Source organism: Eleutherodactylus coqui, chromosome 1 (assembly GCF_035609145.1).
Source record: "Eleutherodactylus coqui strain aEleCoq1 chromosome 1, aEleCoq1.hap1, whole genome shotgun sequence".
Classification (NCBI taxonomy): domain Eukaryota; kingdom Metazoa; phylum Chordata; class Amphibia; order Anura; family Eleutherodactylidae; genus Eleutherodactylus; species Eleutherodactylus coqui.
This window is the reverse complement of record NC_089837.1, coordinates 523,472,173-523,489,584: the sequence shown is the minus strand read 5'-3', so window position 1 is coordinate 523,489,584 and position 17,412 is coordinate 523,472,173. Positions and strand designations below refer to the sequence as shown.

Genomic DNA, 17,412 nt, shown 5'->3' with positions numbered 1-17,412 from the left:
TAACAATGGTCTCCTAGTTTGCCATCAGAATTAGCAGGCATCTTCCACCCCGTTGGCTGATACCCGGGCCACTGCCATAGCTGTTAATTCAGGCGCAGCTCCCACTGATGCAGTACCGCCCCTGGCAGCTGCAGTGTGTATGGAGCCACGTGCTTCCAGTTCTGATTGCCATGCCGGCCAACAGCTGATCGCCGGGGATCCGGTACGGTGGACCCTCGCTGGTCATCTATTCATGAGGATGGGTTATCAGTAGTAAAGTCCCAGAAAAAGCGCTTTTTAAGATCTGAGCAAAAGACCCCTGTTCCCCCTGTGCGGGTCCTGCTGTCGTGTGATTGGTCACTTTGTGTCCTCTGTTATTACATGGGCTTCTCGTTGTCTCCGCAGATCCAGGCACGTAACCAGAATGAAATCATTTTCGGTCTCAATGATGGATATTATGGCGCCTCTTTTGATAGTGTGGTAAGTACCTCCTGCATATCGGTCCCACATATTGACTGTTGTGAAGTCCCTTTGATTTACTGCAGGTCTGATAACCCTATATTAGATGCACTGAAATGACCCGGGTCAAGGATCGGGCCTGTAGGCCATCTGTCACAAGGCTGAATGTCCTACATGAAGGGGTAAAGGCCTGCGTCGGCGCCATACGTGAATACAGCCTGTACAGAAGAGCCAATGGGAAAGCTCCTTACTGGCAGGCAGCTGCGAATTAGGAGATGTCTCATTTATAAGCAGCCAATTGGACCGCAGAGTGCGGCACGGGGTCGGTTGCCATATTGCTTCCTGAATGCTGCAGCGCCCGGACAGCAAGCAACCATGCAAGATTATGAAGAATCAGCCTGCCGGAGTGCCGGCCTTGTAAACAGCAGTCCTATGCAAGCCGGTCCCTTCCCATGCAGGACCCGCTGACGTCATGATCGCTCACATGACCGCTGCAGCCAGTCCCTTGCCTTCATGGACACATGCTGTGGGGTGTAATACAGCACAGACAACTGCTGCAAAACCTCTTTAACTGTAGCGGGAGACTTCAGTGCGTCATAAACTTTGAAAGTTTGTATTTGCTGCTGCAGCGTTGTATAATGCACACTGCAGCTGATGAGGAACCTCTTTTTACAGAGAGGTTGCTACATGGGGCAACTCTGGAGGGGGGGGGAAACAACTTGTATAAGCTGTATCATCCCTTACACCCCAGTCACAGCCAGTGCTGCATTTGCAGGACAGTGAAACAAGTTTCCACAGCAGAATTGGGAGTGCTGCTCCGCAGGTGGCTAGACTCCAGATCAGGACATACTCGCCTGTGGAGGCTCTGGTGCTGGTTGTGCCCCACCACATTAGAAAAAAGAACAAATGCCCTCCATGAGCAAGAGGTTGGCAGAGCTGCTTGTCTGCAGATCCCAACGGCCATCGGCATCCATGCCCGCAGCATCAGTGATCGCATGTGATATGGATCCTCTGTGGAATGTTACTAGAGCTTGGCAGAACCACCGGAGTAAAGACAGGAAGTGTTATCATGGGGGTGCAGAACTTGGGACTGCAAGCACTAATGACTGTTTGTTTCAGGGTAATACAGAGTCGCGCAGGAACAGCCACCTCCAGGTGGAGCAGAACGCCGTGCGGAACTCCTATGGCGTCTTCTCTCTGCTCAGGTGGGTGACGTTACTTCTCATCTACGTCTAACGATGATTCCAGCTTTCTTTCAGAATTAGTTTTTTCGGGACGAGTTGTGTTTTTCAGTGTTACGATACAATGTACCCAAAAAAGCCGAATGAAATGGACATAACGACTACAAATGTATTTTCTATTTATAAATACAGGAAAAGGGTTTTTTTTCCCTTTTTTACTTTTTACAATTAACTTTTTTTTCACTTATTACTACTTTTTTCTTCCTTTTCTCCTAACTTGATTGCTTATACCATATGCTGCATTATGTCAGTATTGCAGTACAGGTGCTCCCCGACTTGCGAACAGGTTCCGTTCCGGGAGCCCGTTCGCAAGTCCGTTTTGTTCGCAAGTCGAACAAATGGTAGTATGGAGGGGATCGCGGGTGGATCCCGCTCCATACAACGTCGGGAGCAGGCTGTTCTTACAGCGGGCACCCGGCGGCAGCAGTTCCGACGTGCCACGCCGCTTGTCAGAACTGTTAACACTTTAAATACCGCTCTGACAGCGGTATTTAAAGTGTTAACAGTTCTGACGAGCGGCGCAGCTCGTCGGAACTGCTGCCGCCGGGTGCCCGCTGTAAGAAACAGCCTGCACCCGACGTTCAGGGGGCCCGTACAGCGTCCCACGATGAGATCGTGGGACGCTGTGTGGTTGCTAGGCAGCCGGGGACCTCCTGAAAGGCCCCAGGGCTGCCTATGCAGAGTGCCTATCAAGCGCACGGCTTGCTAGGCGCTCTGCATAGACAGCCCTGGGGCCTTTCAGAAGACCCCCGGCTGCCCAGCAACCGCGATGTGACCGGACAGGCTTCTATCAGGCTTGATAGAAGCTTGTCCGGTCCCTGCACAGCATGATGTAATGCCGTAGCATTACATCATACTGTGCAGGACAGATAGTTCGTATCTAGCGAAATTCGTAACTCGAATGTTCGCAAGTCGGGGACTATCTGTATATGGTATTTCTGCATGCATTCTGTTAGGGTGGACTGATATACATGGCAGCTCTGCGGGCCTTTAGAAGGTCCCCGGCTGCCATGACACCTGGACAGCATCCTGTGATCTCACCATAGTGGGGCAATCAGGAACCCTGCGCCTATTGAGGAAGGTAATCGCTGCAGTTACTGCAGGATGTGAAGGGTGGTTAGCAGCTGCAGCCGGTGTGAACGCTGATGGTTGAATGCCAGCGGTCGCAGGCCACTTACACTGGCGTGTATACATTCAGACCCATGCCAACCCCGTGCACCCAGGACGTACATATGAGGTTAAAGTGGTCAGGGAGCGCCCTCTGTATCCCACCTCCCCAAAAAATGTTGTATGTACCAAAAAATATTACCAAACAAAACTGCAACACCCCCCCCCCCCCCCCCCCCCAGCTCCGGCCATGGGAAAGGGAAGGAAATTAATTGACACTTCCAATGTGATGGTGATAGAAAAGGGTTAAAGCATCCGTGCCCAGAGGGTCCTACATGTGATATATGGCCGTGTGGGGGTGAGGACCCCCGGGCCCCTCAGTGATGGACCTTAATAGGTTTACATCTTCATTCCAGCTCTGAGGCCAATGGGAGTGTAGAGGTTTCCTATAGCGGCGGGGAAGCTGTGGGCAGGGGCGGCGGGGATCTTGCCTCTTGTTGCGCGAGGATATTGTTTCCCCCCCCTCCGATCCCCTAATCTCTCCGGCGCTGAACTTGGACAGCAGCGGGGGGATCAGCCAGAGGTCGCACTTGTTTTCCTTCTGCTCCATTTCCTGTTGCTGACGTTCTGTGACGTCTTGTGTTTTCCTTCCTTTGGTCGGTCACGAGGTCTTCACCCACCTTTCCTGGAGCCCTGAATGTCAGCTCTTCTTAGTAAAGCGTTTAGTTATTGCAGGTATATACCTGTGGAGGGACTTATCACCTGTAGACAGGATAAGGGGTGATGACTACACCGCTGGGGGTTTCAGCTGATGGGGCTTTCAGACGAGCGACTGAAGTCAGCGCAGCCTGTACATGTTCCGCATCATTGACTCCTTCACACGAGAATCATTCTGTCTTCCATTCGCTGTAGAAGCGCGGAGGACGGAATGATCGCTGCCTAAACTGAACGAGCCAGTGGCGGTTTATGCCTGCGGGAAAAAAACGTTCCCTCTTCATTCGTCGATTATCGTTCCTCGTTGAATCGTTGGCTGCATGTAGATGTCTGACGGCCGGCACCCGCCGTGTACAGAGTGGGATCGGCTCCTGATCCTGCGCCATGCAAACCCCACACATCCATTATGTAAGCTTATTTCTTGGGGCATGAAGGGGTTAAAGATAACTTCTAATAAAGACGGGAATGTTTCTCCCATGTACTGTAACCAAAGTGGCCGCTTCTTCTCGGAGCGCTCTGCCTTTGTTAAGGGGGCCGCTCAGCATAGGTGCCCTGAAATAAGAGCATTAGCGAGCGATGCTTCATGTGACCACCAGGTGGCACTGCTGCGCTGTCAAACACTCTGCAGCCTGATGATGCCAGAATACATTCTCCTGAGCGTCTTTCTTGCGAACGGCGCCTGAGCCCATCTTCAGTCAGCTGACCCCTCCGAGGCAAATGTTTATACTAAAGGCTAATCCTAAGCTGCTATTAAGGGCTGCACAAGAGGGTCCCACACAGACTCAGGGCTGATAGATGGAAAACTTAGACCGCCACTTGATGCGTCTGACAAGAAGAATCTCTGCCTCTCCAGAACACTCAGACCGCGGCGAGGAATGACGCCTAGGAATGCCGTCACGGCGTTATCACTCCCTTCAATGGGATCCTGCACTAATATGTAAGCCATTACCCAAGACTATGGCCAATTAGAAGGTGGGCCGCGGCTGTCAGAGACCCCACAGTACTAAACGGCAACTTGCAACGAACGGCGCAAGAAAGATGTAAATTCAGACTGGTGGGGTTCTTGTTCTCCATGGATGAGCGGTGTGAGGGGGTTGATATTAGCCCCTTAGTCGTGTGGCTCTTTGTATTGCCCAGTGACGTCGCTGTATGAGGGCTGGTAGATTGCAGGATGAGTTGTATATTTCAATGCTACTAATTAATGTGCTGAAAAGTTTTAAAAAGTCTTTAGTGGGGAGAAATGGGCAAAAAAAACAAACAATTTTGCCATCTGGGGGTTTATTTTTACAGAGTACACACTGTGACAAAAATGACAAGACCCCTTTTATTCTATGGGGTCAGTACGATTATGACGATACCCGATATAACATAAGAGTTTGGGATGCCAGAATACTAATCGGGGCATTTAAGTGTCACTGTCAGAATTGACTGCAGCATTTAGAGGGTTAACGTCTGCCATCAGTGTCCACGCTGATGTAAGCTGTCAGACAGCCGACACCTGCCGTGTATATAGCGCCGCCTAGGACATCCATGTACATCCGGGGGCACGAAGCGGGTACTTGCAAGCCCATTCACCATTTTATTTGCGTATAGGCTGCGGGTCGGACGCCTCCGCGGATTCTGTTGTATAATAGAGCATGCTGCGACTTTTCTTCCACCCGCGGTATACGCAATTAGAATCCACGAGTGTGAAGGAAAATGCGTGCCGTTTAATGCCCACGTCTTACCATGCCCGCGCAACGGCGACCACAGAATCCACGATTCAAATCCGGTCCTGTGAGACCGGCCTAATGGACAGCAAGGCTAGTGTCAGTGATCGTAGTTGTGCGCGAATGGAGCAGAGCTGGAGTGTAAAGCATGTACAAAGGGGGAAGCTTGGTATTGTATTACTAATATATGCCATCGGAGGGGGTCTACCCACTGCTGCCCCTGCCAATCATTGTGTTGAAGTGTCAGATTTCCTAGGGCATTGGCTTGCCGCCATGTCTTCATCGACTCCGCTGTGCTCTCCCAGGTAGCTGTGTGGTCGGTCATCCGCTGTAATGGCGGACCGTACAGATTCTGACGTAAGCGAAGTGTAACCGGACATCACTAATGCCGCTTCTTCATTTCATAATGGGTCACATGTACCTGCTAGGTGACTCCTCTAACCGCCATCTCTTCCTGTAAGTTATACTGCTCTGCCATCCGCAGGCTTCACCGGGCGCAGTGCGCCATCAAGCAGACCCAGGTGACCGTTCAGAAAATCGGGAAAGAGATTGAAGAGAAATTGCGCTTATCTTCCTCGAGCAATAAGCTGGTAAGATTAATGTCCGCATCAAGTAATGGCTTCTACCCCGATGTCCGTCTGCGGCTGGATGTTCTCTGTTGGCGTTGTGTGTTCTTGTGTTACAGGGATTCGGGGAGCAGCGTTTAGAGTAGTTGGTACCCTGAGCCTGTAGCGCCCTCAACAGGCACTGGGAAGTAGACAGAAGTTACCCTTCAGCAATTTGTTATATCTGGATCCATCAATTGGTGGCACTTACTGCATTCGGGGGTGTTGCGTTCAGTGTACAGGGTGAGGCAAAAGTCTGGACACACCCTTTCAACTGGTATAATAATGAGAAAATTGTATTAATTGGGAGGGAGGCTGCATTTTTTTTTCCTGGTAGTTGAGGCCTTTTTGGTGTCCATTTTGAACTTCACCAAATTGAATTCAGCTCAGGTTTATCAAATGGAAAGGGGGATCTTGTGATATTAGTCTTGGCTAGAATTTATTCTGACACTTTCAATGCGTTTCTGTTTTGCCCCATCTTTACTGGTTTGAAAGTTAAGAGAGCAAAGTTGGTAAATTGTGTCCGACTTCCAGGCCCCCCGCCCCCCCCCCCCCCCATCATTAATGGATCACCTAACTGTGACAGGTTCTGCTAGATGTTACAGGGGACACATTCCTAACTGTGTCCAATGAGAACAGAGAGTTCCCATGTTACATTCCACAGGATGGCGCACCTCCGCTCTTTGCTTTGGCTGTATGCAGATGGCTGGATGTACAGTTTCCTCTGCATAGAGGTCTGGTAGAATGGCCGCCAAGTGTGACTGACTTTAACACCTCTGCACTCTTATCTCTAGGGCCAATTAAAGTATGTGGAAAAATTATGCAATATGGTTCACTTGAAACTGCAGATCCTACAGCGCTGTGAAGAAATATCACCTGCAGTTCTTCAGCATGTTCACGAAGACCTGATTAAACGTTTAACAATGTGCAGTTTGTGAAACTTTGCCTTCACTGAACTCCTAAACAAGTAATTATATAGAGGAACAATTGACCCTTCCAGTATGTTTGAGTCAATTCTAGCGACATGACCCCCCATCTCATTTGAAAAACCTGGGCTGAGTTCAAAATGGCCACCGAAAACTTCACCACCACCATAAAAAGAAAGCCGCCTCCCCCCTAATTAATATTTCTGCACATTGGAATTCAATTTTCTCGTTGTTGTACCAGTTAAATGGGTGTGTCAAGTCTTGTTGCCTCGCCCTGTATTCAGCGAGTTCATCTCCCTTTGGTGGAGGATGCGGGCAGACATCATTTTGGCTTTGTGTAACGATATATTATATATCCAACCGATGCAGAATTTTAAACCTTTTTAGATTAGGTAAACTCGTCCTAAAAGCACATAAGACATTGACTTTTTGCCAAATGTGAACTGCACCCCTAAAGGAGTATTTTGACTTTCTTCACATAGAAGAAAGATAGCGAATGTTTACGCCTGAAAATCCTGGTGCTTCAGGACGAGCTGGAGAGGCAGAAGAAGGCTCTGGGCCGGGAGGTGGAGCTGCTGCATAAAGAGCAGAACGCGCTGAATGGGAAACGTGAGTAGAGACGAAATGCCGAATGTTTCCTTATAAAGGGGAGAATAGAGCCATGAAGAGCAGCGTTACGTAGAAAGCCTAAACGAAGGCCGACACCGCGCCAAACTTATCACAGTGGCACACGCTGTATGGCAAGTGACTGGCCAAAACAACACATGCAATTTGGGTTCATTTTACGGCTTTTTTTTTTCTCTAGGTGTTTTTAAAAACTTTCCAGGGAGAAGGAGAAAGTGTCTGAAACAATGTATTTGGCCCAATTTATCAGCTGGAGTTTTTTTGCTATTTAAAACCTTGGCGTTCATGTGACTTTTTGATCGGCTTCTATTACATTTTTATTTCTTGGGGACGGAGGGATCAGAGAGGCACATCTATGTTTTGCCTGATGACATTCACCATGTGGGATGGCTAATGTGTTGATGAATGGCGCATACGTTTGTTTTTTAGTCTCCATAGGCATCGCCCCTAATTATATTGCAGTACTGTAGTATTGCATTATACTGGGGTCGGCTGCCGATCCCATTCCATACAAGCCCTGAGGACTTTCACACAACAGGGTGTACAGTTAGAGGACCGGTCATTCCCTCGTGTCAGCAGGGCTGTTTGCATAAATTTGCAGATCCTGCTGCTTCATACGCCGTCTCTTGTTTCTGCTCGCCCCGGTTCCGGCATACAGGTTTTTATTAGCCCCACCCACTTTTCAAAAAAGTTTCGGGAGTGGCGCAGGGATAAGAGTTGCAAAACTTATGCATAAGCAGGGCTTTTCTGTGCCAGACCTCGGTGCCGGTGCTCGGCTATCTCTGCCCTCCTCCGTCGCCCCTTTCTCTTTACTGTCGTCCTTCCTATACGTGTATAGCAGATCTTCCACAGCGCAGTAGTTCTCCTGAGCCCCCTCTCACATGGTGCCGGACCCCTTTCATATAACCCAGCGCTGCCCTTGTCTGCTTGCATTGTGAAGGCTCCTGTGCCGTGATAGATCTGCGCATTCTTCCGTGAATCTGTGGAGGCGTCTGACACTTCCTGCAGAACGTCTCAAGGAGTTTTTTTTCCTTGTTATGAAGGAAAGATATAACGCAGCTGGACCAAAACGAGACAAAACCTAATCCCCGGCTCCCGGCATCGGGTAACCAAATCTCTCTATTTGTCTTGAAGGTAATAAATTTAACTCTCAGCGCGAGAAGCTGCAGAAGAAAAGCGAATCCCTCAACGAGTTAAGAAAAGAGTGTACAGCGAAAAGGTAACGGTGCGACCGCGCTGTGCGTCCTCCATGTCCGTCCCTGGTAATGAGGTATCCAGAGCCCCCCAAAAACCTGCTCAGGGCGCTGGAAATACAATACAGCATAACTGCGCTTTCCAAAAGGCTTTTGAGGCGTGAAAGGTTTTGTTCGCTGGCGGTCAGGGTTATGAGACCTTCAGACGCTCATCTGAGGGCTGCCACTGCTTGTTGGCTGGAGACGGACCCATAGACCTTCTGTAGAGCCATCTTCAGCAAGTGTGCAGTGATGGCGCTCGGATCAGCGCTGCTGCTGTCATGTTTTAGCAATAGTTGGGGGTCTGCAACCCGAGACCCCATCAATCAAAACCTTCTACGTGTCCCTATGACACGACGGTCATAGTCTGCTCACCAATCCCCCCCCCAAACTCTCTCCCGCTTTGCTGGTGCCGGATACCCCAGTGGTCGTCTTTCCCTGCTGCAGCGATGACTTCAGACATCGGGGATCTGTGAACACTAAGCCGATAATTGGCGCACTGACCAATGACTGCAGCACCTCGTGTCCCTGTGGTGGGAGGTCATTACTGCTGTAGCAGGCACAGAAGCCGTGGGGGAACTGGGTGAGGCGATTATTAGTTTTTTTTGTTTTTTTTTTCCACCACCCTTGGCAGGGTTCAAGCCTCCTCCTCCCTCAACCCACCCAAAAAGTGAGGGGAAGGGAAAAAATAATTAAAAGCTAATGACAACCGGAAATTGTTTCTTACGGACCCCTGGGGGCCCACAGGTGCGACCTGACGGTGAGGTGGAAGTCATCGTCGGTGCTGATTTAGGCTAGGGTTATACAGCGCCATATGTTGCGCAACCCCAAGATCAGACAAGTCACATGACCAAAAAATGATGCGATTTGTCTGTGACTTGCAGATTTATCATAAGCGTGTTGAAGTCGCCCGCCGTTCACACATCTGTAGTGGTGGAGTCACTTGGGACTGTGAGCAACACCCCCCACAAGTTTGTCTTTCCTGCCCAGCACACGTCTGCCGGCCGACATGCCACCGCCTGCAACAATTGTTTGATGTGGCACAGTGTGACGGCGCCATCCTCTCATCGCCCTGCAGCTTTATGCTGTGACTGCAGAGGGCCCCGGACCACCGCACGGTCCTCCGGCTCTACATGGCGGGATGTGCACTCTGTACATAGTATTCGTGCCTTGTATAGGTGCATTATATGGGAATGGCAATCTGGTGTGAGCTGTAGGTGGCGGCGTTAGGGTGGCACTGGTATTTTGATACTGTATGGAGGTATTTGTAGGGTCTTTCCCATCCTATAGAGTGATGGTTCTGCCATTATATTATGATCGGTGGGCTCTGACATCTAGGGCCCCTGTGATTTTGAGAATGAAGGGGCCACAGCCAGGGAAAAGGTAGTATTGCCCAAATCAGGGAAGACTTAGAGGTTGTGCCAAGTTATGTTTTCCCTTGTCCACTGCATAGGATAACTTTATGATCGGTTGGGGGTCCAATTCTGAGAACACGGGTCCAGTCGGTCCCTGGGTGAATAGAGCCGAGGTCATGCAGGCGTGCCGCTGTTCCATACTTAAATGACAGCAGCGGACATTTCCGTAGTGCCTGAACTTGGTTATTTCGAGGGGTCCCAGTGGTCGGACCCCCCACTGATAATGGTTACGCCTTTAGAAGAAAAACTTTAGAACTTGCCACAACACCATTAAGCTGACAAAGCACTAAGCCGCACAGCAGCCCCCTTCATTCTCCCAGATGTCGGACCCTCAGCGGCTATAAAACAATGGCGTATCCTAGGTATATTCAGATGAGGCATCATAACTTAGAAACGCCACTTTAGATATTATGAGAACTGCCTGGTTGGCGGGGATCTCTGATCACCGCTGCTTAAAGGGCTTTTCCAAGAACAGAAAAAATGTATATGGACCGTGAAAGGTTAAGAATACAAACATAAGCCATGCTCGCTTGTGGTCCCCGGAGCGCCGGGCCCTACGACTCCGATCCTGGAGGGAGCTCTGGTAGTCACATGCCGTTCATGGCTGAAGCGTGTGATTGGCTGAGTGGTCACATACACAGAGAATGGCATGTGACTACCTCATAATCTGGTGTGACCCGAGGCTCCTGCGCTGGATTGTAGGGCCACAAGAGGCAAGCATGTCTTATTTTCCTGTGTTTTTTTTTTTTTTAACCCTTTCTTGCCAGTAGAATTTTTTCACCCTTTTAACTCTTCAGATGCCACAGTACTGAAATAAGAATTTTAACTCCTACTATGCCAGCATTGTAATAACCGTGGTGTATGGTTATATACTGCCTGGGGCCAAAGACTCACATGAACGGGTTGGATTCCGCATGCGGGACGTCTGCAGGAGATTCCAGCTGTGAGCCCGGCCGGTGACCCTGTGTGCCTCCTATAACTGTATTACAATGACCGTGCTGGCTTGCCACTGGTCGTGGGCAGTACAGTGTGTGTTTGTTTTTTGTTTCTTTTATTTACACTTCCCATGCCGTCGCAAAATAATGCGTGTACCTGCAGCAATATTAATTGCATATGGGCTGCCGGTCAGATGCCTCCATTGACCTCAATGGAGGCTGTCCGTAGCAAAATAGAGCATGCTGCAATTTTTCTTCCGCTTGCGGAATACGCAATTCATATCCGCAAGTGTGAAGAAAAAATGGTAACTACATGCCTTTCAATGACTGCGTTTTTCGGCGGAAAGTCCGCGCGGACGGCATTCATGGATTCCGCAATTGGAATCCATTGGTATGTGATCCCTCACCCCCACGCCACCTAAGAAAGTCCCCTAGGGCTGACGTGATGCTGATTTGGAAGTTTCCATTACAGCAATAAAGCATAACAGATATGTATTGGCTATGTACAATGGTATTTTGTATCTCTAAAAAATATATTTTTACACTTTTTTTTTTTTTTCCTCTAGGGAGTCGTTCCTTAAGACGAACGCACAGCTGACCATTCGCTGCCGACAGCTTCTCTCTGAGCTTTCCTATATTTATCCAATAGATATGGTGAGTGATGATCAGCGGGGTGCCGGGCAGATGATGATCGGCGGGGGTGCCGGGCAGATGATGATCGGCGGGGGTGCCGGGCAGATGATGATCGGCGGGGGTGCCGGGCAGATGATGATCGGCGGGGGTGCCGGGCAGATGATGATCGGCGGGGGTGCCGGGCAGATGATGATCGGCGGGGGTGCCGGGCAGATGATGATCGGCGGGGGTGCCGGGCAGATGATGATCGGCGGGGGTGCCGGGCAGATGATGATCGGCGGGGGTGCCGGGCAGATGATGATCGGCGGGGGTGCCGGGCAGATGATGATCGGCGGGGGTGCCGGGCAGATGATGATCGGCGGGGGTGCCGGGCAGATCTTATTGTCGGCTGCCTTACAGATTTCCATTAAAAACAAAAATGGTGGAGGATGCGGGCAAGAATGCTTGTGCTGACCGTACTCCTGGTCATCGCATGGGCATAGCAGGTGTGATTGGCAGATGCTGTAATGCGCAGCACAGCCCTGCTCTAATGTACGTTCAAGTACAGATTGTTCTCAGTGGAAAATCCGCACTTGATGTGTATTTTAATGCAAATTTTGGTGTGAATCCACAGGTAAAGATCCACACCAAAATCTGCCAGGTGGTATCGCACCCCTAATGTTGGGGGTCAGGTGAACAGCTGACCTCTGGCATGTAACCCTCTGAATACTGCAATCATCACTGATTGTGGCATTTAAGGGTTAAGGCTTCATGTCCACGGGCATAATTGAATTGCAGACTCCACGTGGGTCACCAGCTCCGATAATGCGCAATTATTATTATGCCCATAGATTATCATTGGCCATCCCCAGGTATTTAAATACCTGCGGATGTCATTTTTTCCCCCCCCGCCGTACGGAACGCATGCGGGGGGAAAAGACGCGGCACGCTCCATTTTCCTGCGGATCCCGCAGGGCCGGCTTTCATTGACATGCGGACGTACTGCGGATCCGCAGGAAAGCAGGCGATGTAAGAAAAAAGGCACGGCACATACGCGTGTCACGCTGGCCGGTCTGATGAGTGCATCCATTGTGCAGAAGGAAAAAGGTCCGGCCGCGACGGAGGAGACCCGCGCCGATGGGTTGGCTCTGTGGTAGCTGGAAACTGGAGGGTTTAGTATGCAGCAGTTGAAAATAGTCTAAGGGTCTGTGATGGGCGAAGGCCTGCTGGCTGAGATGCCAGTGCTAAGATTTCTGGGTATTGTAGTGTAAACGGGTGAGAGCTGGGCAGGGTGTGTGGGTGGAGAAGGCGGGAAATTAGGGAACGGGCTACTTTATCTTCACTATTAGGGCAAAAATGGCCAATAATTGAAAAATAGCATCTGAAAGCCCCTCTAACAAAAAAGTAAAAAAATACACAAAGGCACTTTATTATTATATGTAACTTTATTATATATAACTAGAATATTCCGACCGCCGAGGAATAATCCTGGGGGGTCACGACTGTCCATACAGCTAGACTTCCCTGCCTTCATGTGCCAATCCACATGCATTGTGGGTATTTCCGTGATCCCATTGACGTTCAAGAGTTCATGCGATGGAACCCGCCTCTTAAAACTGCGGCACAACTCCCGGTTTTCTGCGCGGTTCCTGGTGCGGCTGCGCACGTACAGGTAGCTCTCTACACCGCCCAAAGTCTGACACGGAAACAAGCGTTTCCTCATTTAGCGCAGCCACTTTTTTGAAGCAGAAATGCTCATATCTGCAATGGAATTATCTGCGCATGAGAAACCCGTGTGTGGTGAATCACATGGATGTAAGATCTCCGTACGCTGCAGGTCATACGTGTGAATGAGCCCCAAGGCTGCGGCCGCACACGGCTGTGGACTTGGCTGCAGGTTTTGGCGCAGATCTGCAGCAGATTTCTTGCCTTATGTTAGGTGTCAAACGTGCGGCAGATCGCAGAGGTGTAAATGGCGCGCTGAGGGTGCGGATCGCACAGCGCAAAGTAGATCTGCTCAGCGAACACCTGGATTTGGTGCCGATTTCAATGGTTTTTGTGTGGATTTTACTCCTTACAATGAATGAAATGTTCTACTAATATCCGTCTTCTCCGCGCGCTGCGGATATGGAAATCAGCGACACAGCTGTCTTGCGCTGCAGACTTCCCCTCCGAGTGGCTGTGGATTGGTGCTTCGCGCTGTGCTGTGCGGTGGCGTTTTCTGGCGTTCTGCAGCCGTTACCCTGTGACTTCACCCACTTTCCTCTCTTCGCAGCTCGAACTAAAGGATTACTTTGTATGCGGTGTGAAGTTACCAAATTCAGAGGATTTTCAAGGTACTGTCTGTGTATTTGCTTCTGTTTATCAGATCCTGCAGAGCTGGGCCAGTGCGGAGCAGCCAAGCTGGAGGAGTCACTGTGTTTGTGTGGTGCTTGTATGGTGAAGTTAAAATGCACAGAAGAAACGGTCGCCCTTGCTCAATATCTGCTGTCTCTATGCTGACTTTCTGGATTACTGCAGTGTATGGACACAGTGACTCCACCAGCAGAATAGTGAGTGCAGCTCTGGAGTATAATACGGGATGTAACTCAGGAGCAGTACAGGATAAGTAATGTATGTACACAGTGACTCCACCAGCAGAATAGTGAGTGCAGCTCTGGGGTATAATATAGGATGTAACTCAGGAGCAGTACAGGATAAGTCATGTGTGTACACAGTGACTGCACCAGCAGAATAGTGAGTGCAGCTCTGGAGGATAATACAGGATGTAACTCAGGAGCAGTACAGGATAAGTAATGTGTGTACACAGTGACTCCACCAGCAGAATAGTGAGTGCAGCTCTGGAGTATAATACAGGATGTAACTCAGGATCAGTACAGGATAAGTAATGTATGTACAGTGACTCCACCAGCAGAATAGTGAGTGCAGCTCTGGGGTATAATACAGGATGTAACTCAGGATCAGTACAGGATAAGTAATGTATGTACACAGTGACTCCACCAGCAGAATAGTGAGTGCAGCTCTGGAGTATAATACAGGATGTAACTCAGGATCAGTACAGGATAAGTAATGTATGTACATAGTGACCCCACCAGCAGAATAGTGAGTGCAGCTCTGGGGTATAATACAGGATGTAACTCAGGATCAGTACAGGATAAGTAATGTATGTACACAGTGACTCCACCAGCAGAATAGCGAGTGCAGCTCTGGAGTATAATACAGGATGTAACTCAGGATCAGTACAGGATAAGTAATGTATGTACACAGTGACCCCACCAGCAGAATAGTGAGTGCAGCTCTGGAGTGTAATACAGGATGTAACTCAGGATCACTACAGGGTAAGTAATGTATGTACACAGTGACTCCACCAGCAGAATAGTGGGTGCAGCTCTGGGGTATAATACAGGATGTAACTCAGGATCAGTACAGGATAAGTAATGTATGTACACAGTGACTCCACCAGCAGAATAGTGAGTGCAGCTCTGGGGTATAATACAGGATGTAACTCAGGATCAGTACAGGATAAGTAATGTATGTACACAGTGACTCCACCAGCAGAATAGTGAGTGCAGCTCTGGGTATAATACAGGATGTAACTCAGGATCAGTAATGTAATATACTCATGTTCGGTGATTCTATATAAAAACTGTCAGATGTGGGCTGATATGACAGTTCTCAGTTGTTACATTTTGGTTATACATGATTTCTCTTCCAGCGAAGGATGACGGCAGTGTGGCGGTTGCGTTGGGTTACACGGCTCATCTGGTATCTATGATTTCCTTCTTCCTACAAGTCCCGCTGCGGTATCCTATCCTCCATAAGGGCTCCAGATCTGCTATCAAAGACAACATCAATGATAAGCTGACAGAGAAGGAGAGAGAGTAAGTCCAACCGTCCTGGTAGACGTCTGCTTATACTGCAGCCCAGCGCTGGGTCTCACGGGGTCACATACACTATCTTCTTAGTGTACCCACCCCCCTCATTTGGATCTTACAGGGACACAACAGTTACGGGTTTGTTTTTTTTTCTTTTGTACACTTGCTCCAAAAAACTTTGGGATAATTTACTCCTGCCGGTATAACCCCAAGTCACTTCCTCTTCAGGGATACCAATCCCTCCTGTTGGGAAACGAAAGTAATTGTGAATCCATTTCACCTGCTTCATGCAAAAGTGAGTGATAAAAGTTGCAGCAGAGAGGAGACGGCAAGACACGCCATAAAGGGGCTGGAGACAAGTCCTCCCTCCTGACTGATTCTTCTCTAGTCCTACATTGGGTTGGTGTCCTTGTCCCTGCTGGTACATGAGATGCCACCTGCAGCCCAACCAGGTTGTACAAACCGCCCTGCTCCTCCGGGATGGCAGAACTACCTGCCATCACCCACCACCCCGGAAGAGCAGGGCTACCTGCCGTCACCAGAAGGTCTGCCGTCACCTACCACCCCAGAGGAGCAGGGCTACCTGCCGTCACCAGAAGGTCTGCCGTCACCTACCACCCCAAAGGAGCAGGGCTACCTGCCGTCACCAGAAGGTCTGCCGTCACCTACTGCCCCAGAGGAGCAGGGCTACCTGCCGTCACCAGAAGGTCTGCCGTCACCTACCACCCCAGAGGAGCAGGGCTACCTGCCGTCACCAGAAGGTCTGCCGTCACCTACCACCCCGGAGGAGCAGGGCTACCTGCCATCACCAGAAGGTCTGCTGTGTCTCCCTGCACAATCTCAGGAGCGATGAGCAGGTACCAGGACACGGCCGTTACACAAGGAGAGCTGGACGTCAACCCAACATCAAGCCTGCAGGGACAGGAGGAGCAGCGCCAGAACCCTACAAAATGACCTCCAGCGGCTACTGGCTAGATTGTTATGTACACAGACTCCATGAGGGCCCGAGGGCCCGCGTCCTACAGTGGGACCTGTGTGCACAGCCCAGCATCGGGAAGCTCAATTGTCATTCGCCAGACAAATTGATTTTTCTGCTTGTTTTGAGCGATTTGGATGCCGGTCCTCAATTGGTTGATTTTGTTCTCCAAGATTAACTGCGGAGATGTCCTTTTGTTCTCCATGAATGGCACAAAACTTTCAACTTTAAAAGGGTTTTCAAGGCATTGATTTCAATGAGCTGCGCCTGCAATTCTGAGCGCCGGCCACTACACAGCGGTCGGAGCAGCGGCTTCTGTTTCAGCCCTGGTGCTGCCCAGTACTGGCAGCCGGTGCCGCCTAGCACTGGCAGCCGGGTCACCCTGGATCTCAATGAATAAAAGATTAAAGTGTTCTCTCAATGTTTTGCAGCCGCGTAGAATAATGAACGGCCCAACAAGCTGCTAACCTCCGAGGGCTGACGGGGGGGGTTCAGTTAGGATTTTCGTTTTCAAAACCATCTCCTGTGTCACGAGCCGAGTAGTGCTACTACAGGCGGTGTGAGACACCCGGTCCTGCTCTCGCCGTGACTTGGGTGCTGACGCGTGTAGTGAATACGGAGGAAATGGTAAAAGTGTGACAATATGGCGGCTCTTTATTCCACGTACTACATTCTTCAATCTATTGAGAATGCATCCAGATATTTTTTTAATTGGAGTCTTTGGGTTTTCATCCCTTTAATTTGCCTGTAAATGTCACTTCAGTGGTGAGAGGCTCAATAACAGGAGGAAAATATACATTTTTGAGTAAAGATTGAAACCTTTCTGCCAAATTATGGAAATTGGCCTTTGGCTCGTTGATTGGATAATGGCTTTAATATGTGAGGCGAGCAGCTGCAGGTACCCGAGCGCCGCTTTATAAGGTTCCAGGCCTTCTGACACTCTTGGCCATCGTTAAATAAGTTCATAATGTGAGATTTTTGTAAATGCCAAAAAGTTTAATGC

The 17,412-nt window shown here is 49.7% G+C and overlaps 1 protein-coding gene across 1 annotated transcript in view; it reads left to right on the top strand.

Moving 5' to 3' along the window:
- The window catches only part of UVRAG (UV radiation resistance associated), a 46,016-nt gene that overhangs the window by 7,025 nt on the left and 21,579 nt on the right, over window positions 1-17,412 (top strand). Inside the window, 8 exon segments of the mRNA XM_066589023.1 lie at window positions 185-459; window positions 1,558-1,643; window positions 5,694-5,799; window positions 7,223-7,349; window positions 8,499-8,583; window positions 11,513-11,600; window positions 13,834-13,894; window positions 15,274-15,439. Coding sequence (XP_066445120.1) covers window positions 185-459; window positions 1,558-1,643; window positions 5,694-5,799; window positions 7,223-7,349; window positions 8,499-8,583; window positions 11,513-11,600; window positions 13,834-13,894; window positions 15,274-15,439 — 994 coding nt within the window.